The 26,134-nt window shown below is 37.9% G+C and overlaps 1 protein-coding gene across 5 annotated transcripts in view; it reads right to left on the reverse strand.

Moving 5' to 3' along the window:
* Positions 1-574: 574 nt before the first annotated feature.
* The window catches only part of LOC129631957 (zinc finger protein 569), a 159,090-nt gene continuing 133,530 nt past the window's right edge, over positions 575-26,134 (reverse strand). For 3 of the 5 annotated variants that reach the window (XM_055553316.1, XM_055553314.1, XM_055553315.1), the window contains 5 exons: positions 23,107-23,265; positions 19,410-19,467; positions 9,876-10,002; positions 9,474-9,569; positions 575-3,223 (listed from right to left, as the gene is read on the reverse strand). In XM_055553316.1, coding sequence (XP_055409291.1) covers positions 1,404-3,223; positions 9,474-9,569; positions 9,876-10,002; positions 19,410-19,424 — 2,058 coding nt within the window. In that variant the 5' untranslated portion in view covers positions 19,425-19,467; positions 23,107-23,265 and the 3' untranslated portion in view covers positions 575-1,403. Of the gene's footprint in view, positions 3,224-3,869; positions 3,955-9,473; positions 9,572-9,875; positions 10,003-19,409; positions 19,468-23,106; positions 23,266-25,001; positions 25,769-26,134 lie in introns of those variants that run through there. The other 2 variants (XM_055553313.1, XM_055553317.1) reach the window with 2 other exon arrangements.

Below are 26,134 nucleotides of genomic sequence, written 5' to 3' on the forward strand. Positions count from 1 at the left end.
AACCAGATTCATTACTACTGTCATATTTGCTTTGTCTTTTATTAAAGAAATATTACAGATAAATATAACTGCCTTCACTTCCTAAAAGGCAATGTCATATATGTATCCATGATCAACACACAGTACTGTTCTTTGCATTGTTTTATTAAATTTATAGAAATGTTTTATTTCATTGTACATTTTGCTTTTTCTGTCAATATTATGGAGTCTATCCGTGTAATTATGTCAAATTTGTATCTTTAAATATTATGTTCTATCATAGAAATAACCATATTATATCACCCTATCCCTCTATTAATGGAAATGTATGTATTCTATTTAGAGGAATACAAACCATGATCCAGTTAACACAAAGATATATGTATCTCTGTGACCTATGTGGGTGCCTCTGAAGCCAATGAACCAAAATAGAACTGAATGTTCCACATTTATATATGTTTAAAGAAATCCTATTACTCTAAAGTAGTAAATATAGTCTATTTTATTTTCATCATACAGAATTTTGCTTTCTATGTTCTAGTCTTCAGTCTGTTTGGATTTTATTTTTGTATATGATAAAAAGTAGAGAGCTAACATTTTTTGTTAATATGAATCTTCCATTTATTGAATAGGTCATTTTCTCTCCAGTGATCTCAACAGTACTATAATACACAAAATTCCCATATCTCCTTCCTCCAATCTTCAATTTGTTTCCACTGATATTAAGAACATTGTGTAAAAACAATGATACCAGCTTTAAATAAATGATATCTAATGGTGTATCTTCTCTCTTGTATTTTTTACATATTTCACCTATTTGTGGCCATTTACATTCCTATATAAAATTTCAATCAGTTTGTGAAATTGTTAAAAACATAACTGGTTAAAAAAAAACAACTGAGTGGAAGTACTTTAGAGATTTGTGAGAAATTTTATGTCTTTTTAGACAATATTATTTTTCTCAAAATTTCAGGAGTTCTTTTGCGACCTTCAAAATGTTTAACTACATATATATGTCTTGTAATTATCATGTTTATTCATAAATATTTTATATCAACATATTTTCTAATTATTATTATTCTAGTATAAAAAGATTATTTTAAGAGTATTTCTTTTTTCTGCAATGGCTAGGAGCTCAAGTATCATGTTGATAAGCTGATAGCAAATATCTTGTTTCAGATTTTAGTGAGAATGCTGGATAAATATCATTAGGTAAGATGTCTACTGAAGGTTTTTGATGATCAGCTTTCTCATACATTTTGTCCCCTTGGTAAGAATTCTGTTTCACAAATGTGTGGCTTCTTAAAAAGGCTTTCCCACATTGACAGTTTTCTGCTCTAGATCCCATTATGTAATGTGCAAGGAAATGCAAATTCCTTCTGAAGTCTTTTTCCATATTCACAAGATTCATAAAGTTTCTATTTCTAATAAGTATGAATTCTCTGGTGTCTAACAAGGTGTGACTTTTGGCTGAAGGCCTTACCACACTCATTACAATGATAAGGCTTCTCACCTGTATGTTTTCTCATATGAAGTGTAAGAGATGAGATTTGGGAAAAGGCTTTTCCACATTTACTACAGTCAAAGGGTTTCTCACCTGTATGACCTCGTATATGTATTGTAAGGGAGGAACTTTGGGAGAAGGCTTTTCCACATTTGTTACATTCATAAGGTTTCTCACCTGTATGGCCTCTCATGTGTACAATAAGGGAAGTTCTTTGAGAGAAAGCTTTTCCACATTCATTACATACATAGGGTTTCTCACCTGTATGACTTCTCATATGTAAATTAAGCAGTGAGCACTGAGAGAAGGCTTTCCCACATTTATCACATTCATAAGGCTTTTCCCCTGTGTGACTTCTCAGATGAAGAGTAAGGGAAGCAATTTGAGAGAAGGCTTTACCACATTCATTACAATCATAAGGTTTCTCTCCAGTGTGAACTTTCTGATGTGTAATAAAGTTTTGCTTTTGGCTGAAGGCTTTCCCACATTCATTACATTCATAGGGTTTCTCTCCAGAATGAATTTTTTCATGAGCAATGAGATTTGATTTCTGGCTAAAGGCTTTACCACATTCCTTACATATATAGGGTTTTTCTCCAGTGTGAATTCTCTGGTGTCTAACAAGATTTGACATCTGAATGAAAGCTTTCCCACATTCATTACATTCATAAGGTTTCTCTCTAGTATGAATCTTTTGGTGTGTAATGAAGTTCTTCTTGTGGCTGAAAGCTTTTCTACATTCCTTACATTCGTAAGGTTTCTCACCAGTATGACTTCTCATATGTACAGTAAGGGCTGAGCTTTGAGAGAAAGATTTTCCACATTCATTACATTCATAGGGTTTCTCACCTGTATGAATTCTCACATGTATAATAAGCATGGAAAACTGAGAGAAGGCTTTTCCACATTTATCACATTTATAAGGTTTCTCTCCTGTATGACTTCTCATATGAAGAGCAAGAGATGCTATTCGTGGGAAGGCTTTACCACATTCATTACATGCATAAGGTTTCTCCCCAGTATGAACTTTCTGATGTGCAATGAGGCTTTGCTTCTGGCTGAATGCTTTTCCACACTCATGACATTCGTAAGGTTTCTCTCCAGTATGAATTTTTTCATGATCAATTAGATTTGATTTCTGGCTGAAGGATTTCCCACACTCCTTACATGCATAGGGTTTCTCTCCAGTATGGATTCGTTGATGTCTAATGAGATTTGACATTTTAATGAAAGCTTTCCCACATTCATTACATTCATAAGACTGCTCCCTACTGTGAATTTTATGATGTTTAATCAGTTTTTCCTTGTGACCGAAAGCTTTTCTACATTTTTTACATTCATAGGGTTTCTCTCCAGTATGAATTCTCAAGTGTCTGATGAGGTCCAAAGTTTGATCAAAACCTTTTCCACAATGATTACACTTAAAGGGGGTTACTACAAGATGGGATAAGCTATTGCCAAATGATTTCATAGGGTCCTTATATACACAGTCTTCTCTTCCTATAAAGATTCTCTCATAATAGTTCAAATTATTATGTTCTAAACACTTTCCAAATAAGTCATATTCATAGACACTGTGACTGGAAGGAAAAAAGTCTGAGTTCAGAGGAAATGCATTTGCAAATTTCTTATGACATTCACTGACTTTTTCTTCAGTCAGTGTTTTTGTGAATTTATCTTCAAGTTGTGTCAAAAGTCTGTCCTGAATTTTCAGCTGCTCATCCATCCCCCATATTTCTCCTAAAAGAAATTGCAAATAAATGTCACTTGTAAAATTTTCCAAAATTATACATAATTAAAACCAAAAAAATACATGTATGAGATTCTTAGCTTATAGCCTCATTTCCTATTAAGCAAATTCTAGGCTTGTATATAGCTCCTATTTCCTAAGCTTCAGTAAATCCCAGGAAAGGAAATATGAGTAGAGGCAGGTATTAATGAAATACAAATAGCTTTGATTGCTTAATGGAATCTGAAATAAAAAATATAAAACTATTGGATAAATAAGAGGGAGAATTCAGAATATACAAATGACGAAACATCAATAGAGAAAAAGGTAAAACAGGAAGCTAAAAAACCATAAAAGTATTTTATAAGATTCTATGGAAATAAACTTTCATTCATAAATGGCTTGATAGAAATAATTTCTGGAAAATATAAATTACCTAAACTGACTCTATAAGATGTAGAAAAAAAAGACCATTTTCAACAAATAAATTTATGAAAAGAAATCCCCCCAAACAAAACAAATAGACAAGGCCCATAGATATTTGCATGGGAATTTAAACAACTATTTAAAGGACAGCTGTTAAGCATGTGCTATACAAAATATTATGAAAGAAAAAAGAATTCTTTTTTGTATATGAGACAAATATAATACCAATACCGGATAAAGATGACAACCCAAAAAGCAAACTATACATCAACTTCATTTTTGAATATCAGTGCAAAAACTCTATATTCAAAATGACCTAGAAGGAAAAGAAAGTGACTCAGAAGCATATTAAATATAAGACATACATATATTGGTTTTTTCCATGAATAGAAGTATGTTTCAATATTAGAGAAATCTATAAGTAAATAGTAGTAATAGTAAATAGGTCAAAAGTGAAAAGTCAAGTAATCATTTCCAAAGATATTAAAAACATATTAAAAATTTAACACCCATTTTTCCATAAAAATAACTTTATAAAATGGAAACATATTTAACTAGAGAAAAATCACAGTACAACTTAAACCTTGGTACCATTCCTAATGGGAAAAATCCCAAAGCAGTCACATTAAAGTCAGGAAAAAAAAAAAAGATGAGTACTATAACAACTGTTATTATAGTACAGCGTAGAGCATTAAATAAGAGAAAGAAATGAGGTATAAAAACTTGGAAAGGGTGACTTTCCTAGCAGTCCAGTGGTTGAGACTGCTCTCCCAATGAAGAGGGCATGGGTTTGATCCCTGGTTGGGGAACTAGGGACCCATGTGTTGCACAGCATGGGTCACCTTCCCACATACACACAAACAACTTAGAAAGGAAAAATTCACATTATTTGTCAATATTAAAACTCTTTCTTTGCAAAATCAAGAGTTACCTGAAAATTTATAGAAAGTTCGTTAAATTCACTATAGCAAATTAATACTCAGTTTTAGTAACCTTCATATATACAAATAGCTGTTTAGAAAAGATAACAAAAGACTACATTTATAATAAAAATACAAAAGAATGGGAATATATTTAATTAGAAAGTTCCACAAATTATAAAACTTTACATGCACACACAGATTTGAACACATGAAACAGTGTTATGGGTTGAATTGTGTGTCCCACCTTTAAAATATGTTTAAGTCCTAATGCCCAGTACCTCAGAACATGAAGTTATTTGAAAATAAGGTAACTGCAGATGTAATTAGTTAAGATGAGGTCACACTGGAGTAGGGTAAGCCCCTAATCTGACTGGTGTTCTTAAAAGAAGATCGCCACATGAAGAGACAGAAACACAGGGAAACACTATGTGACGTTAAAGACACAGATTGGAGTTATGCTGTCACAAGCCAAGGAACATCTGGGGATAAAAGAAGCTGAAAGATGCAAGGAATCTTCTATAGATTTCAGTAGGAACATGAGCCCTACTTACACCCTGATTTTGTATTTCTAGCCTCTACTTTGTTACAGCCCTAGGAAACTAAGACAAAAGGCATCTCACATTCTTGGAAAAGAACATTCAACAGCAGAGATGATAGTTATTCACAAGTTAACCTATCAACTTAAAGTGGTTTCAATAAAAATGCTTGAAAATACAAATAAGTAATAGCTTAAAGGAAAATGATACTACAGGTTGCCAGCATAGAGGAAGACATGGGTAAGTGAAGAAAATTTAGTTTTCAATATGTATCCTTTTGTACTTTAAAAATCTGTACTGTAAGCACATACTACATATTTTTTAAAAATTCACCTGAACACTACAGTAATTAATAAAATGAGAGCAAACAACAGGAAGGTAAAAATAGGATAAAAGAATCAGAATATAAAAGCAGAAAAGCCGACCTAGCATGACTGAAAAGGGAGTAAGTACTGAGCAAAAGGGGGCTTTCCCAGGTGGCTGAGTGGTAAAGAATCTGCCTGCCAGTGCAAGAGACACAGGTTAGATCCCTGGGTCACGAAGATCCCCTAGAGAAGGAAATGGCAACCCACTCCAGCATTCTTGCCCGGGAAATCCCATGGACAGAGGAGCCTGGCAGGCTATAGTACATGGGGTTGCAACAGAGTCAGACATGACTTAGCGACTAAACAACAACTGACCAAAAGGGAAAACAAAGAATGAGAAATTAAATATGGCCTAATTGATATATGAATTTATCTCTGATCCTACCCAAAACCACATGAAAATGAGGCAAAGTATAAAAATGGTATAAACTAATGAAGACAAAGACTACTCTTCCATCCTAGAGAATATGTGAGGTTACTCTCTTGAGAAAGATAAGCAGAATAGCTCTACATCAAGGACACCAGGCAGAGAAATTCAGAGATAAGGAACTGGCTCAAACAGAATAAATGAAAATCTACATACCAAAGGGTAAGACTTCCAGTCCCCAGTGGCTGCTTAGCTCAAAAATAGGGAGGAAAAAATAATCTCTATTTTCCTCTCTGCCAGACTGAGAATAAAGGAAATGAAAGATTCTTGTGAAAGCAGGAAGTTAGAGACTTGGTAGAAAACAGTATACTGAGCTTAGGCTTTTGAGTCACCTCAGTTTAGGGAAACAGAAAAGCTCAATTAAACAAAAGAGGTCGAGGGAGAAGGCAAGATCAGGTCTTTAAGGTAGTGCCCAAGTAGAAGTGACAAATTCCAGGAGCAAGATCAAAATACCAAATGTGACAGAAAAGACTCCATGTTTTAAGATGGTAGAATGAAAAACTATCTGATCTCTTTTCCCGTATACAAACAAGAATTGAAACGTCGATGCTTCAGTGATCTTAGGTGGTGGCTATAACCCCAATTATAATGAGTTAATGTTGACAAATACAGTGAAGGGTGGAACAGGGGAAAAAGGATTCTAAGAGAAGATAATTGTTCATGCCGATTGTGGGCAGAGCAAACAGCTGACACTGTCAAAATGGACACCGTACCTTGAAGAGAAGAATTAATTAACCCATGTTTACAACATGGAAATTTGGGAGTGCAGACTGACTACAGGAGACTTGACATCCCTAAGTATGTCAAGGAAACCAGGACTGAGCAAGGAAACACTGTGAAATACTATCTTTTTAGGAAGACGTCCTGGGATGAGAGTATAAGATTCAGAGTTATGAGACTTGTAGCCACAGTTCCTTTTTGGATGAGAAGAAATAAAGCCTAAACATACTTATATTCACACAACCATGCAGAATAAAAGGCTTTAGTATGAAGCAGATGTACTCCTATACATCAAGAGTAGGCAAACTTTTTCTTAAATAAGATCAGATTGCAAATATTTTAGGCTTCATGGGTCATATGGGCTTCCCTGGTGGCTCAGATGGTAAAGAGCCTGCCTGCAGTGTGGGAGATTGGGGTTTGATCCCTGGGTCAGGAAGATCCCCTGGAGAAGGAAATGGCAACCCACTTCAGTATTCTTGCCTGGAAAATCCCACAGATGGAGGAGCCTGGCAGCCTACAGTCCATGGGGTTGCAAAGAGTCAGACATGACTAAGTGACTTCACTTTCTTTCACTTTCATGGGTCATGTAGTCTTTGACATGACTATTCAACCTTGCCTCTGTAATAGTAACAGTCAAAATGTAAACGACTTGGTATGAATGTATTCCAATAAAACTTTATTTACAAAAACAAGTGGCTGGCCAACAGGTTTGTGCTCTAAATCTGAGAACTTTCTTCCTCAGAAAAGAAAGTTTGCAGTTTTGTTAGCAGTTTAGTTTCCAGATTTGTGCTCTAGATCTGAGAACTGTTTTTCCTTCCCTAACATTATACTTCTTTAAAAATCAGGTTAAGAAGGAACTATCCTCACTCAAAAATGAGAAGGTATTGAAATCATATCTCTTAAAAAATGTAAGAGAAAAGAAAAAAAGAAACATGATATAAAGAAAGCAGACAAAAATTCAAGCTAAAGAAAATTATGACATACGGAATGAAATCTTGACTGAATATTGCCATGAATGAAAAAACTTAGTGAAAATACCAGGTATAAATCAAGAGCTAGAAATATAGAAAGATATTTATAGAAATACAAATGCATGAGGGAAGAAACAATGAGAAAACAAAAAGGGCTAAAACAAGATTAACCAGCAGAACCAAGAAAGAAATAAAGAGAAAAATAAAATCACCCCAAACAAAAAACACCATGAAAGTCAGGGGAATAAAAGAGAGAGACTACATACGGATTTTTAACATTGAAATTACAATAGGGTAACCTCATTTGCAAAATTAGACAGTGGATAAAGCTGAAATTTTGAAGCACTACTGGGCTTATAGGAAGTAGCCTAAATCTCCAAGAACATTCTCCAACAACCTGAGCACTATACACACACAAAAAGTGAACAAAACAAAATCAAGTATTAGCCAAAACCATGACTAAGAGAGCAGAACTGAAAGCAGCCTGAAGATGGATCTGACTTGAGTATCTATGCAAAGCCTTATTAAGTAAAATATAAGGCTCTTGGGCTATCAATAAAGAAGAAAAGTTCAATTGAGGTTCCTACCAAAAGCCAGGACCTTCAAAGAACTGATCCTTACCTGGAAACACCTCTTGGTGCCCACCAGAAACACATGTAAATCATCTTCAGAAGAAAGCAACTCAATTTAGGACAAGAAGATTATCATAAATTAAGATTTTAAAAAACTCAAATTGGAATCAGCTATCATCAAGCACATGAAGAACCAAAACACACTGAGTCGTCAAAAGTAGGACATTCAAACCTGAAGACAATACAAAAGAGCTATGTACAGTATTTTTAAAGAAGCAAAAATTAAAACACAAATCTGAAGAAGCCACAGAAATTATTAGGAAGAATCAGAAAGATGTGAGAATTTTTTGCAAAAACAAAAGGAATTTCTAAAAATACAAAATACTTATACTAAAAGTTTTTTTCAAAAGTGGATGAGTTAAGCTTCTCTGATGGCTCAGTAGTAAAGAATCCACCTGCCAGTGCGGGAAACATGCATTCAATCCCTGGTCCAGGAAGATCCCACATGCTGCAGAGCAAATAAAGCTGTGTGGCACAATACTAATAAGCCCAAGCTCTAGAGCCCCAGAGCCACAACTACTGAGCCCACGTGCCTCAACTACTTAAGCCTGTGCACTTAGAACCTGTTCTCTGCAACAAGAGAAGCCACTGCAATAAGAAACCTGCACCCACAACTAGAGTAGCCCCTGCTCGCTGCAGATAGAGAAAGCCCATGTGTAGCAACAAAGAACCAGCAAAGCCAAAAGTAAATAATTGTGTAAAAAGGTGGATGAGTTAAAAATAAAATAAACACAACTGAAGAGAGAATTAGTAAACTGAAAGATATATTTAAAGTAATTACTGAGAAGACAACAGAGAGCTACAAAGGAAGAAAACAGGAGATTTAAAAATATGGAGGAAAAAATAAAAAGGTCTAGGATCTATCTGAGTTTCAGTGGTAGAATGTTAAGACAATGAATGAGAGCTAATATTTGATGATGCTGAGAATGCTGTAGAATTAACGGAAGATATAATGAGTAATTTTATACAGATTGTGAAGAATGTGAAGGAAAGTTTCTAAATCTTATGAAACCAGTGTACCACTGACTTCAAAGCTTGACAGAGTTAGGATATTTAAATTCACAACAAAAATGTGAATTTTCAAAAAAAGTTTCAAAAATGACATCTTACATATATAAAAAATTCACACCAATTGTCAGTATGGAATTCTATGGCCTTAAAAAAATATACCTTTGGAATATTTCAGAGGGATCAAGAACTTACATATTAGCTATTAAAGGGCCTTGGCCCTTCCTCACCTCTATGGTTCCCTCTCACTAACCTGGACAATGTTTCTTTAACACTTCTTCCTCCATGACCCATGGTTCTTCTTCTTGCTCCAACTTGAAAATCACATCAGGTTTGGTGAATGGACATCCTGTGAAAGGGAAGGGATGTAAGATTTGGGCATAAATAGTAGGAAAAAAGAATCATTCAAGAATTGAGGCTAGCCCAAGGCCTTCTGAAGGATAAGAAAAGCATTGTTTCTAGGGATGCTGCCCCCTGAAACATAACCATAGATGACATTTTGCTTTGAAAGCTGCAGCATGCATGTGCATGTGAGCAAAGGCATCTAAAGACCAAACTCAGTCTAACATTTGAAGGCTGGACCCATTTCAGAAACACTGGGGGAAGAAGGGAACTTTACTCCCAGAATTTGAGTTATATAGGAAACTACCCTTACCTACTGTGATTAAGTTGTTATAGTTTTCTAGCATCACATTCCGGTACAGGTTCCTTTGAGCTGGATCCAATTGCTGCCACTCTTCCTGAGTGAAGTCAATAGCCACATCTTTGAATGTCACCGTGTCCTGTAACAACATACTCCCACTCACTCTGAAGTCATCCACCTTATATGTTGCTCAACAAAACATATTGAAACTTGTTCAGGTAATACACAAAGGTAAGAGACTATAAAATAAATTTTATGTTTTTGTTACTGTCTGAAAGAAAAAAATCATTTTAGCAATATCCTGTCATTTTGTGTTCATTCATTGATTTAGCAAGCACATATCTTTAATAACTACTGTGGGTTAGAGATCTTGGGTACCGATTTATACTGGGTAAAAACTGGGGGAATATAAAACTTCACTCGAAGTTAACTGGTTTGGGAACTCACTAGATCCCTGTGATTCACTAACACATGAAAATATGATTTGGATAGAAGCAGAAAAGGGGAGAGAATGGTATCAAACTTTCAAGCATAGTAGGACATCCAAACTGGAGATATTCATTGATTTAGCAGTTGCACATATTGTTCATTAGGCCAGAAAAAAATCTAAATTGAAAATGAAGATTTATTGTTCATAAGCCTACAATATGTGTCTGCAGCCATGAAAACTGCAGAGTTCACATATACTGAAAAAAGAATGCCACAAACAGAATCCTACAAATACAAAAAGATATATAAAAAAAGATTTGTTAATGAAGTTTTTTAAAATGGATTTAAATTTTAGAATTCTAAATCTGAATTACAACCAGAGCTATGAAAAAATAGTACAAAGAAAGATTTAAAGTGTCAGAAATGAGGAATGGTAACAAATTTCTTCAAAGCAGTGTGATTTAGACACAGAAATCAAATGCACTTTTTCTAGTTAAAAACCAAAATATCCCAAAAATATAAAATAATAAAAAGAGCACTGGAACAAAGGGAGCTGTCCATATTTCCTATACTTTCAGGAATTTCTGTGACAGATGGGGTAAGATAAAAGGAAATCACCAGGAGCAAACTCACAAAAAATGTTTCTGATTATTAATTTCTAGGTCCTAAAAGGACCCTATGAACATAAACCTTCACTAAGGTTCAGAGTACGCTGTGAGAATAATGGAAACTCCTCTTTTGGAGCCCTTCCTACTGAAGAGCAAGGACTTGTAAATAATCAGGCTTAAGAAACCAAAGGCAATCATGGCTACATAAGACATCCCTCATTCAGTCCCCACTGCAAAAATAATAATTTGACATCCATCCATGGACAAAAGTGCCCTTATGGGAACTGCGGGATCCAGCACCATATGCAAGGGACTCAGAAGGAGTCTTGCCTACCCAAATGTTGAAAAATAAGCATAAAGACCACAGTTCTTCCTGTAGACCCCTGAGAGGCATGTGAACTGACTCTAGCCTCTTTTGGCCACTGTTCAGGAGCCCCCAGAAAATGCCTGTCTGAGACAAGCACCCAACAAAAGACAGGCTTTGTGAAAGTGCAAGTCTCCAACAAAGATTTCCAGTGCACCAATGGAGCAAAATATACAAGTTTGGACTCATCAGAAAGGGTAAGAGGAACAGTGTGACTTTTACCTACATCACTCCTCCATCAAGGCAACATAGCTTAGGGCCAAGAGAAATCCTGGCCCATGATTTCATTCGCAAAGAAAAGTAAAAATGTGTGAGTACCCTGTTTTCTCAGCTATATGGTATGGTGCAAAAGAGGCTCATTTTTCTCTCATCATATCCAGCATACTGAATTTTGAGCTTCATGACTGAAAAGTCTGAGAGAGCAGCGGATAACATTCTCAGAGGACATTACAGAGAAGCAGATTGTACTAACTGTGCTAAGGACACCATCAAGAAGAAAAAGAGGAGTCTAATAAATAAAATGAAAGAGGGGGCGTGTGATATCTGAAAGATACCACTGATACAATGACCATGAGAGACTACTATGAACAGTTATATGGTAACAAAGTGGATAACCTAGAACAAATGGATAAATCCTAGAAACATACAACCTACCAAGATTGAACCATGAAATAGATCAGAACAGATATAATGAGTAAGGAGCTGAATCAGTAATTAAAATCTTCCAGTAAAGAAAATCCTCCTCTCCCTCCAAAAAAGAAAAGCCAAAAACTAGATGGCTTCCCTGATGAGTTTTATCAATCATTTATAGATGAATAGATGCCAATCTTTCTCAAACTTTCACACAAAAAAATAAGTTGAACTGAAGGGAACACCCTCAAGCTCATTTTACAAGACCAACATTACCCTGATACTAAAGGGAGACAGGACACTGCAAAGAAAACTATAGGCCAGTGTCTCTAATGAACGTAGATGCAGAAAATTTCAACAAAATATAGGCAAACTAAATTCAACAGCATGTTAAAACACCATGATCAAGAAGGATTTAATCCTGGGATGCAAAGATAGTTCAACACATGCAAATCTATACATGTGATATATTAATAGAAAGACAGATTATTATGTCTGATCATTTCAAAAGAGGCAGAAAAAGCACTTGACAAAATACAATATCCTTTTGTGATAAAAACTCTCAACAAATTGAGTATAGAAGGAATGTAGCTCAACATAAGTCAGGCAATATATGATAAGCCAATAACTAACATCATACCCAATGGTAAAAGGTTGAAAACTTTTCCTTTAAGACCAGAACAAGACCAAGGTACTTTCATCAATCCTATTCAGTATAGTATGAGTAATCCTAACCAGAGCAGTCAGGCAAGGAAAAAAAAAATATATCCAAATAGGAAAGAAAGGAGAAGTCTTTTTAAGATGATATGATCTTATATACAGAAAATTCTAAAATCACCACCAAAAAACTGTTAGAACAAATCAAAAAATTCAGTAAAGTTTCAGGATACAAAATCAATAGACAGAAATCAGATCTGTTTGTATACACTAACAACAAAATATTTGAATAAGAAATAAAAACAATCCCATTCACAATAGTGAACAGGAGACATAAGAGATGCGAGTTCGATCCCTGGGTCAGGAAGATCCCCTGGAGGAGGAAATGCCAACCCACTCCAGTATTCTTGCCTGGAGAATCCCATGGACAGAGGAGCCTGATAGGCTACAGTCCATGTGGTCGGGAAGAGTCAAACATGACTTGACACGCACACATGCACGCATTCACAAAAGTATCAGAAACATCAAAAATACTTAGCAATAAATTTAACCAAGGAAATGAAAGAAACTGAAGAGAATACAAATAAGTGAAAAGATATTCCATGTTCATGGATCAAAAGAATTAATATTGTTGGGGCTCCCCCTGGTGGCTCAGTCATAAAGAATCTGCCTGCCAATACAGGAGACATGGGTTCCGTCCCTGATCCAGGAAGACCTACATGCCGTGCCTCACAGTAACTAAACCCATGTGCCACAACTATTAAGCCTGTGCTCTAGAGCCCAGGAGCTGCAACTATTAAGCCCATGTGCCACAACTAATGAAGCCTGCACACTCTAGAGCCTGTGCTCTGCAACAAGAGAAACCACCACAATGAGAAGCCCACACACTGCAACTAGAGAGTAGCCACCACTTGTCATAACTAGAGAAAAGTTCATGCAGCAATGAAGACCCAGCATAGCCAAAAATTACTTTCAGAAATTATTAAAAAAAATAAAAGAATGAATACTGACCACCTTACCTGCCTCCTGAGAAACCTGTATGCAGGTCAAAATGCAACAGTTAGAATCGGACATGGAACAATGAGCTGGTTCAAAATTGGGGAAGGAGTATGTCAAAGCTGTATATTGTCACCCTGCTTATTTAACTTATATGAAGAGTACCATGTGAAATGCTGGGGTGGATGAAGCTCAAGCTGGAATCAAGATTGCTGGGAGAAATATCAATAACCTCAGATATGCAAATGACACCACCTTTATGGTAGAAAGTGAAGAGGTACTAAAGAGCCTCTTGATGAAAGTGAAAGAGGAGAGTGAAAAAGCTGGCTTAAAACTCAACATTCATAAAATGAAGCTCATGGCATCTGATCCCATCACTACATGCCAAATAGGTGGGAAACAGTGGAAACAGTGACAGACTTTATTTTCTTGGGCTCCAAAATCATTGCAGACAGTAACTGCAGCCATGAAATTAAAAGACACTTGCTACTTGGAATAAAAGCTATTGACTAGCCTAAAGAGTGTATTAAAAAGCAGAGACAGGGTATTAAAAAGCAGAGACCAAAAAGCAGATGAATGCATACAGAAGAGGTAATACATACATATACAATGGAATATTACTCTGCCATGGGAAAGATGGGATGCTGCAATTGGCAACCCCATGGATAGGCATGTCAGGGCATGTCAGATGAAGAAAGAAAACACTATGATATCCCTTATAGAAACAGTGGAAACAGTGTCAGACTTTACTTTTTGGGGCTCCAAAATCACTGCAGATGGTGACTGCAGCCATGAAATTAAAAGACACTTACTCCTTGGAAGGAAAGTTATGACCAACCTAGATAGCATATTCAAAAGCAGAGACATTACTTTGCCAACAAAGGTTCTAGTCAAGGCTATGGTTTTTCCTGTAGTCATGTATGGATGTGAGAGTTGGACTGTGAAGAAGGCTGAGCGCCGAAGAATTGATGCTTTTGAACCTGTGGTGTTGGAGAAGACTCTTGAGAGTCCCTTGGACTGCAAGGAGACCCAACCAGTCCATTCTGAAGGAGATCAGCCCTGGGATTTCTTTGGAGGGAATGATGCTGAAGCTGCAACTCCAGTACTTTGGCCACCTCATGTGAAGAGCTGACTCATTGGAAAAGACTCTGATGCTGGGAGGGATTGGGGGCAGGAGGAGAAGGGGACGACAGAGGATGAGATGGCTGGATGGCATCACTGACTCGATGGACGTGAGTCTGAGTGAACTCCGGGAGTTGGTGATGGACAGGGAGGCCTGGCGTGCTGCGATTCATGGGGTCACAAAGAGTTGGACACGACTGAGCGACTGAACTGAACTGAGCTGAATTCCTACAAAGATAAAATTCTGCCCTGTTTAAGCAACTGTTATGTAAGATTTCTGTCAGAGACAGTCAATAACACTAGGTAAATCTATTAAGACAGATAAATGCTCATGCCAGAAAGAGAACTTTTCAAAGTGCGATTTTTCTGGCAGCCATGAAAATATGCTCCTAGATCCCCTTCAGGAGAACCAGCTATGAGAAGCATCATCGATGAACAATCTCCAGCTTCTCTATCTTTAGTTCTACTACTGCATTCATGCTGAGACCATCCTATTTTCAAGCCACTACTGGCTATTTTTCCAGCTTAAGATTAAGTATGGTTAGGGTATTAGGGCCTGAACCATGATCTTAAATTCTGTCTTTCTTGATCCTAAGTTCCTTATGCTAGTTTTAAAACTTGCATGCGGAAATGTTTTCTTTCTGAAGTTTTATCATTAACTTCCTATGTAATTGCATTGTGGAAAACATACAGTTTGTACTTTGAAATTTATTGAATTTGGGCCTAATATATGGTCAGTCTTTTAGTTTTTCCATATCTAAAAAGGGGATATTAAATGTTTCCAGGCTATAAGCTATGACAATCAATTAGCTCTATCAAATTATTATTGGTAGTTGTTCATTTTGTTGTCTGTGTCTATCATGAGCTAAGACAGATCAATAAATGTTTCCTACTGATATGTTTCTTATTTTTCACAGTATTCCTTATAATAAATTTTCTGCAGTTTGATGCAGTAGTCGTCCTAACCATTTATCTTTATTATCTAATGTACTAGTTGGCATTTTAAAGTAACATTCTTTTTGTTTCTTTAAAGCTTACTGTCTTGGATGAGTGGATGGAAGATATGGTACACAGTCAATGGAATACTACTCATCCATAAAAAAGAACAAAATAATGCCATTTGCACCACCATGGATGCAACTAGAGATTATCATACTAAGTCAGAAAGAGAAAGGCAAATACCATATGATGTCACTTATACATGGAATCTAAAATATGGCACAAATGAACTTATCTACAAAACAGAAACAGACACACTGATAGAGAACAGACCTGTGGTTGTCAACGGGTAGCAGGGGAGGAAGAGGGATGGACAAAGAGTTTGGGGATAGCAGATGCAAACCATTACACTTAGAATGGATAAACAGCAAGATCCTACTATATACAGCACAGGAAACTATATCCAAACTCCTGCGATAAACCATAATGGAAAATAATATTTTAAAAATAATGTATATGAAGAAGCAAATGGCAACCCAATCCAGTATTCTTGTCTGGAAAATTCCGTGGACAGAGGAGCCTGGAGCGCTATAGTGTTGATGGGGTCGCAGAGTCAGACACAACTGAGCATGCACACACAGTGTCTCATGTATGGAGTTTTCATCCAAAGAAAATCATGAGATTCTTTCACGAATCCTGGATTTTATGACACACTGTAAAAATAATCTTTTCTAACAGAAAATTTTGCTTTTCTCATTATCATGTTTATTTACTACTTAGAATCCAGTTAGGAATTTGCCATCAATAGTTCACTATTTCAGGTAACCTATACCTATTCCGTATTAGGTTTGTGAGGAGTAATATAATACTCAGCAGTTTTTGCCATTAACTTTCTTACCTTTCTTAATAACAACACCAACCCCCTTTTTCCAAAAATGGAACTGTAGCATGTATTTTGATTCATAACTCTTCTACAACACCTAGGTACAATGTATCAACAAGTTCATTTGATTCAGTCTCTGCAATACCACTGAAATCTCAGCTCTTCTATTTCTTCTATATGTTAAAGTAGTAGAACCAGAGAATTAAACAATTGAACCTTTTTTGTTTTTGTTTTTTGATAGCTCAGACACTATTTGAGGGTCTCATAGTAGTTGAGGTTTTCATTATGAGTATTAACTGCCACTAAAGAGAATGAGAAAATAATTCATATTTGAGCCCTAGAGTTATAGTTTTTTATTCAGTAAGTTACTGAGTTACTAGATATGCCCAGCACTGGTTTAGAGTCCAAGGATATAGCTGGAAGATAGATATAAGTTCTTGTCCTCCTGGAACTTACATACTAGTTGAGGGAAATAAATGAAAACATAAACAAATAGGAAAGAGAGACTCTTTTGAAAACTATATAAGGTAATCCATGTAAAACTTTGATTAACAATAGATATTATTTACAGTTTTTACTGGGCATTTGTTCTTTTTTATTTTTTCAATTGTGGATTTTTTTTCATGTATTATATGCAGTTTTCTATTGGATTTTAATTTAGTTTGTAAATATTTAAATACCAGATTTGGTCTGCCATATGTATTACTAAAATTATTGTTAGGTTTTGCCAATTTACTTTATTTATGGTGATTGTATCAACAGGAGAATGTAATTTTTATGTACTCAAATTTAGTTGAGCTTCTGTTTTACTATCTATGAGTTTGATATTATACCAAAAAACAAGCTAGTGACCACAGAAAATACACTCAAGATGTTGTTGTCTTGGAATAACTGAGAACTCTCATACAAGAGTATAATTTTGGACAACCACTTTGGAAAACCGTTTGGCAGTATTAATAAAAGGTAATCTTACACATAACTTATGACTCAGCAATTCTGCTTTGGTAGAAAGAGATATGCACATATGTGCAACAAAAATCTAACCGAAAGTTAACAGGAACAATACTTTAATTATTCCCAAATAAAAATTACCTAAATGCCAATCAATAATAGAATGGATATATAAAATTATGGTTTATTCATATAATTGAATAATATACAGTAATAAAGTTGAGTGAACTACAGCTTACATGCAGCAATTCAATATAAATCTGAAAAAATATTAAACGAAGTCAGACGCTAAGTATATAGGTTACATAAAGTTTAAAAATATGCAGAAATAATCTATAGTGATATACACTAAACAGTGGTTACCCCTGGAGTAGGGGTAATAACTTGGAAAGGTACAGAAGGAGTCCAATGGGTGTCAGGGTAATATTCTATGTCTTTATCCAGTGCTCATGCTGGCTACACACGTGTGTTCACTTTGAAAATTAACTGAGGGAAAAACCAGACAGAGAAGCTATGAGATAGGGGCACCTGGTCAAAGAAAGGTATGTTTCAGTAAAGCAAATCTTTGAGTGTGAGCTGAGAGTGAAAAGGCAGTAAATTGAAATATGTTTAGTAGCTAAGAGTACAGGATAAAATCTCAAAGAGAAAGATTCCAAAGGAAGTTTGAAGAAAAAGGATGAAGTTCTGAGGAAATGTCCTTGAAGAGGAAACAGACATTACTTACTCTAAGAGTAAAATGAAGAAATAAGGAACCATGGATTCATTACAACCACATTCGCAAAAACCAAGTATACCAAGCATTGTTCTAGGGGCTGTAGATACAGCAGTAAACCAAATAAAACTTCTACTCTGTTCACATTCTAGTAGATTGAAAGTAAAAGAATTTACCATAAATGATTACTTTAGATTGTGGCCAAATCACAGCAAACATACATGGAAAAAGATAATTATATAGGGTCATTTGAAAGGCACATCCCATCTATTTCTTCAGATAGTCTGTTTTTTATTTTTAAATGAGGTATGACATACATAGAATAATGTGGTAAAATGCACTAATCTTAAATGTACAAACTGAGACATTCTTATATATTTACATATTCGTGTACCCATCACTCAGATCAAAATATAGAACATTTTCAGCATACTAGAAGATTCCCTCATATCCCGTCCCAGTAAATACCTGTTCAGTAACCACTATTCTCTAACGCTGAGACTAGTTTTCTCAGTTTTCAAACTTCATATAAATGGTACCACATGTTTGTGAGATTATCCATATTGTAAGTTGCAGTACTCTGTTTTGGTGTGTGTGTGTGTACACTATCCTATTGCATGAAGAGAGAGAGAGTGTGTGTGTGTGTGTGTGTGTGTGTATGTGTCTACTATCCCACTGCATGAAATACTATCTCTTTTTCTGTTGATGTTGATTTGTGTTATTTCCAATGCTGGGATATTTTAACATATATTCTTTGCTTTATCCCTGATCAAAACAGACCACCTCCCTGGTGGTAGTGGTTAGGATTCAGCACTTTCACTGCTGTGGCCTGGGTTCAACCTCTGGTCAGGGAACTGAGATCCTGCAAGCCATGCAGCACAGCCAAGATTTTTTTTTTAATTATAAAGAAAACCCCGGACTATCAGAAAAGCTGTTTTACCAACTACAGAAAGTCTCCCTATACATATTATAATATATTCATTGACCTAGGTGCCAATGAAAAACTTACTTAAATATATAATGAATTTCTGCTCTTGTTTACCTATAGTAATGAAATTCAAAACTGAAGCCCAACTTTACTCTCTCTAAATGAATACATTTCTGCATAATCATATTTTAACTTTCCTCATCTTAATCTTCCAACTCTGTTTCCTCTGAAAATATGTTTTATCTATATAGGATTTTCCAGTTTAGTGTATGGATTACTACAATTCCCTTAAACTGCTCTGGAACAAATATGCTATTTAAAATTTACCTGGAATTCATTCATTTCCTCTTCTTTCTGGGAATGGACTGAGCCTGAGAAGGCAGAGCTGAAAAAGAGAATAAAAGAGAATAAAAACCTTAGACAAGGTTTGCTTTGTGGTTTGAGAAACCTGTACCCACAAGGCAGATTAAAGGTCACTCTGTAGCAAAATGATACTTGGAGCCATCAGAAAGGCCAAGAATATACATTCCCCAAAGATGCTGATAGCTATAAAGATGACTACTACATCATGGAGAGCTTAAGCACATTCGGTGAACAAGAACAGGAGTGCATATGTAGGAGATGCCCCATGAACTTATCAATAGCTCTGTATCAGAGAAGGGGCTTCCCAGTTGGCACTAGTAGTGAAGAACCTGCCTGCCAATCCAAGAGATCTAAGAGACTCAGGCTCGATCCCTGGATCAGGACACTACCCTGGAGGAGGGTATGGCAACGTACTCCAGTGTTCTTGCCTGGAGAATCTCATGGGCAGAGGAGGCTGGCGGCCTATGGTCCATAGGGTTGCAAAGAGTTGGACATGACTGAAGCAACTTAGCAGGCATGCATGCATAGATACACAAGCATACTTTACATCAGCTACTACAATTATTGACTTAAATATTTACACAGAAAACAACAAATTCTTATAAATGCAAACTGTATCTTAAACTAATCAGAATTGATCACAGACATTTTTTCCTTAGGAAAATATTTCAGCTAGTAAATAAAGAAAGAATGATAGGATTTGAATATCACCATTTTGTAATCCCTACTGAAATATAGCTAACAATATTACATATTTTCTAAAACAAATAGGTGATAAAAAGAGGGATTGTCCTATTTTGAACATTTGGCAACTACAGGGAAAAATATCCTTGTCTTTCCACCTTACTTCCTCTCGCGTTTCAACTCAACCACTTTTCATCACCATCAGGAACTTCCATTCCTTCATTCTACAGTTTTTCATTTTCCCTCACCCTCTTCCCACCACTTTTCTACTTACCTGGCCTTAAACCCACGGTCAATTAGTATAATTAATTCTTGCTAACTTAGACTCCCTTGCCCCTTTCTCTCACATCATTCTTTCTTATTTCATGAAACCAACAATTTTGGTTAAATTTTACTCTCCCCTCCCCTATCTGTGGCGACAACCATGCATATGAACAGTACAGGAGGGGAAAAACCAACCAACCACGTGGAACAGGCTCAATTTAAATTCATGAAAACTAACAGCAAGTGGGTCTTCAATGCTGCCTGGAGATCATATTATATTTCTCTATTCTTTGTCCCACTCTCCTAAGTGATTATTTTATTCTTTTCCTTTATCCTCAGACCCTAACATTTGTTCTTCCATTTAAGGACATGTCTATAGCATTTCTCCCCTTTCCTCCTTTATCAAGTTTCTCTCTCTGTTGAATCACTTCACTCAGTATATGAACAGGGTTATTATTTACCTCTTAACTCCACCTACCACTTCATTTCACTCCTTCCATTAAGAGAAAAAAACTTAAAGTATTGTTTATACTTGTTATCACCAATTTTTCTTGTCCAGTTTTCTCTGCTGCTGCTAAGTCACTTCAGTCGTGTCCGACTCTGTGCGACCCCACAGACGGCAGCCCAGCAGGCTCCCCCGTCCCTGGGATTCTCCAGGCAAGAACACTGGAGTGGGTTGCCATTTCCTTCTCCAATGCATGAAAGTGAAAAGTGAAAGGGAAGTCGCTCAGTCGTGTCTGACTCTTTGCAACCCCATGGACGGCAGCCTACCAGGCTCCTCCATCCATGGGCTTTTCCAGGCAAGAGTACTGGAGTAGGGTACCATTGCCTTCTCCACCAGTTTTCTCTATAGGTCCTTATTCTACTGAAACTGCTTTGCAGGGTGACCAACAATTTTCATGTTGCTAAATTCAACATTACTGTCTCAGTCCTCTTTTGCTTGGGCTATCAGCAGCATCTGACACAATTTTCATTAAAACACATTCTTCCCTCGGTTTCCAGGATATCACCGAGTTCTCTCTCAATCATTCTAGCTGGTCCCTTTCAGTCTCTTTTGCTGATTCCTCCTCATTTCCCAGACTTTGTCATGTTGAAGTGACCCAAAGAGTAGTCCTTTACCTCTATCATTTTCCATCTACCCTACAACGTGATCTCATCCAGTCTGGTTGTAAATATCACCTAAAAGGGGTTCCCAGGTGGTGTAGTGCCTGGGAATCTGCCTGCCAATGCAAGAGCAGCAGGAGTTCAGTTCCTGGGTCAGGAATAGCCTCAAAAGTAGGAAATTGCAACCCACTCCAGCATTCTTGCCTGGAAAATTCCATGGACAAAGGAGCCTGGCAGATTATAGTCCACGGGGTCACAAAGAGCTGGAGATGACTGAGCACACATGCGTGCATGTGTGCATCATCTACATGCTAATAACTGCCAAGTGTATGTCTCCAACCTGAGACCTTTCTTTAGAACTGTAGACTTGTATATCCCACTGCCAACTTAATATTTCCACCTAAATACCCAATGGGCACCTCATACTTCACATATAATATTCCAAACTGAAATCTCACTATTTCCCTATGTCCCAGGTTTTTCCTACCCTCTTTCCCTTCTCAGGTAATAACTCTAATCTTCAAGTTGCTCATATTAAAAAATACTGTGTCATCCTGTCCTACTTATACACCACATCAGTTCTATCAGCAAATTGCCATACATGACTACTTCTCACCATTTTTACTACTCTCGTCCAGGTCACCAACATCTTTTTCCTTGATTAATGCAATAGTTTCCTAATTAGTATTTCCACTTCTTCCCTTGTCCTTGTCTTCTTCCCCTAATCCTCTCATCAGACCAACCAAAGCAATCCTCTTAAATCATAAGCAGATAAAATCACATGTTCAAAACTCTCCCACAGCTTCCCACCTCATTCTGAGTAAAAGTCAAGATCATTAACATGGCCCACAAGGACCAACCTGATGTGGCCTCCGGCCCTTCAATTACTTTTCTTCTCTCATTTCTCACTGCTGCTGCTGCTGCTGCTAAGTCGCTTCAGTCGTGTCCGACTCTGTGCGACCCCATAGACGGCAGCCCACCAGGCTCCCCCGTCCCTGGGATTCTCCAGGCAAGAACACTGGAATGGGTTGCCATTTCCTTCTCCACTACTCTCCCTTTTATCTGCTCTATTTCAACCACCCTAGCCTCTTGGTACAGAGAAGGCAATGGCAACCCACTCCAGTACTCTTGCCTGGAAAATCCAATGGACAGAGGAGCCTGGTAGGCTGCAGTCCATGGGGTCGCTAGGAGTTGGACATAACTGAGCAACTTCACTTTCATGCACTGGAGAAGGAAATGGCAACCCACTCCAGTGTTCTTGCCTGGAGAATCCCAGGGATGGGGGAGCCTAGTGGGCTGCTGTCTCTGGGGTCGCACAGAGTCGGACACAACTGAAGCTACTTAGCAGCAGCAGCAGCAGCAGTAGCAGCAGCCTCTTGGTAACAGGCATATTTCCACCTGGGCTTTTCTGGTGTTCCCTCTTCCCTTAATTATATGCATGTACTGTGCATAATTAGCTCCTAATTTCCTTCATATCTTTATTATTACATTGTCAGGATGCATTTCTAGCTACCCCATCTAAAAGTCCTATCCCTGATTCTATATATTCTCCTTCTTTACTTCTGAGAATTTTTCACTATGTAATGTATGTTATATTAAATTTACTTACCTCACTTATTATCTGACCCACAACAATTTAAGTACCATGATAGCAGAGTCTGTCTACTTTGTTCAATGCTATATCCCAAGCATCTTTTAACTCCTGTCACATGCAGCATTCAATAAATGGTGAGTAGATGAATGAATAAATCCATAATGCCTGAAGAACCTGGAAAAGAAATTTGAAAATAGAACACTGCTTTAGAAAAATAACTTAGAAAACACATAATTCACAAAAAATTATATTTAAAATGGTTGACTTCAATAGTAATCAAATGACTGCAAATTAAGGGAATTATTTTACATTTATGAGGTTAACAAAGATTACTAATATTAATGACAACCATTGTTATCAAGGGTGTATAAATATAGGCAATCTCATACTATGCCAATAATACTGTAGATTAGATGGAACCTTACCAGAGAATAATTGGATAGAATTAGGGAGTTTTTCGGAGAAGGCAATGGCACTCCACTCCAGTACTCTTGCCTGGAAAATCCCATGGACGGAGGAGCCTGGTAGGCTGCAGCCCATGGGGTCGCTAGGAGTCGGACACAACTGAGCGACTTCACTTTCACTTTTCACTTTCATGCATTGGAGAAGGAAATGGCAACCCACTCCAGTGTTCTTGCCTGGAGAATCCCAGGGACGGGGGAGCCTGGTGGGCTGCCCGTCTGTGGGGTCGCACAGAGTCGGACACGACTGAAGCGACTTAGCAGCAGCAGCAGCAGCAGGGAGTCTTTGCATTTCCCAGGTGTCACTAGTGGTAAAGAATCCACCAACCAATGCAGGTAGAGCTAAGAGACACAGGTTCGATCCCCAGGTTGGGAAGACCCACTGGAGGAGGGCATGGTAACCCACTCAAGTATTCTTGCCTGGAGAATCCATGGACAGAAGAGCCTGACAGGCTGCAGTCCAAAGGATTGCACAGAGTCAGGAAATGACTGAAGCGACTTAGCACAAACGCAGGTAGTCTTTAATAAACACATACACTTCAACTGATCAGTTCCACTTCTAAGAGCCTGCCCCCTGTCCCCCCGAAAATTAACAAAGTGCATCATAACATGTGCCAAACAGTTGCTAATAAACACGTTCTTTACAATGGCAAGAAGTTGAAAAGAACCAAATTACCCACCAACAAGAGTAAATGCATTAACATGTATACCATAAAAAACCTGTTAAATGATCACATAGATGTGTAATTGTTTAAATGAAAAAATATTAATTGCACATTGTTAAATGCCATAGGTAGACTACACAACTGTATGTACAGTGTGATTCCAACTTTCAAACTACTGTTCATATATATATAATATATTCACGGGGAATGAAAAGATGGGAAATAAAATTTGATAGTGGCTGGCAGAAGTATGAATGATTCTTGTTTTCTTGGAGCTTTTCTTTATTTTGTGAATTGGGGCTGGGAGTCGGGGGCAAGGAGCATGAAGTTATTAAGCACACAAAATATGGCAAATACACGAAAATACAATTTGAAACAAATACTAAAACAACGTGTTGGGGCTACTTATGTCTAATAGAAAAACATATTTACGATGACCAGAACCAAAGAAAAGAAGCACTGGTACAGTCTCACAAATCACACACAGGCTTCGTAGTTCGAAGCCACATTCATATGGAAGTAGAAAAGGAAAAAACACATCCACAAAATCTGCCTACCCACACGACTCCAGGGCCACATGAGTCACGGACAAATGTCTGGAAAATAAAGTCCTATCGAGTCACACGCTCAGTTTTTCACCCTCCACTCCCACGGCCTCAGGGAACCCGCCGCCCCTGCCCGGCGTCCTCCTCCAACAACACAGGCACCCAGTGGGCCGCAGGCCCCTGAACCACCCAGCACAAAGAGTCCCGGATTCTGAGCTCGCGGCTTCCCGAAGACTCACCGGCGAGCCCGCAGACACAGGCCACAGTTCCACACCTCAACACCGCCCGAGTGGCACAGCCGGTGCGGCCCGAGGGAGGGGTGCCACTCAGGTCAGCGCCGACTGTGGCTGTAGGCAGCACCAGCCCAGGTCCGTTAGATGCAGCTAACTCTTCCCAGAGGCCCCCGCGGCTCGCGGAGGAGGGACTGGCCGTCCCGCTGTCGGGGTAACTGGAATGACCCACCGCACCATGGAGGGGCTCTCCGATCTGCCGAGGGACCTCAGCTGAGTTTTGCAGCAGCTGCCTCCCATGAGTCTGGCACTCGGAGCCTGGGAGTGCTACTTGGTGCTAAGGAGAATCTGAAAAGGTCCGCGGTTTTGCTGCCCAGAACTACATTTCCCAGAGGCCTCCTCGGTCCAAATCTATTTTCTGCAAAGTCTCTTGCTCCGTGCAGTTGGTTGTATCTTCGGGTTCTCGGCGTTATGGTATCTGGTCCGTGAAGGAAGCACCGCTGAGTCGGTTTAGTTCCGTTTGATCCCAGCCCCACCTGGGACTGGACTTCAGTGGGGTGAAGGTGGGAAAAGATCTGGGCACCGTGACGAGGAGATGGGCCAGCCTGAGCCTCAAGCTCCGGGCGGCAGTCAGAGAAGGAGGAGTGCCCTTGGGTGATCGAGTGTGAAAGATTTCTGCGGTGGGATTTGTGGTTGCCTAGCGGGTCGAGAGACTCTGAGGTCCAGTGATTTTGGAGTCGTGCGAATTTGATTCGTGTGACCATGGTCGCGTCGTCTGTTCTAGGGACCTCTTGATTCTGACCCTGCAGTTTTTGAGAGACAGTGTGCTTGTGTTCATTGTGTTTCTGTTTTTCTGACGGGCACCTAGTAAAATATCAACACCCCACAGTCACCAAAATATTAAATGGAAAAATATCGTAGTTTTGTGAATGTGTATTGCTGGAAACACCCTTACTTTTTTTTACACTGTGTTATTCCACATCCATGTGTGTTTTATGGACAAAGGTGATACAGGTAATTTAGAAAGATGTTGTTGAAGAAGGCAAAGACATTGAGTCATCAAATGAAAGGGCATGTCAAAAATTCAAAGTAGCCTCGACATCAGGAGTGAAAAGTGTAGGTGGAAAAGCAGAGAAGTAACC

The sequence above is a fragment of the Bubalus kerabau genome, chromosome 17, assembly GCF_029407905.1.
Source record: "Bubalus kerabau isolate K-KA32 ecotype Philippines breed swamp buffalo chromosome 17, PCC_UOA_SB_1v2, whole genome shotgun sequence".
In the NCBI taxonomy this organism is placed as follows: domain Eukaryota; kingdom Metazoa; phylum Chordata; class Mammalia; order Artiodactyla; family Bovidae; genus Bubalus; species Bubalus kerabau.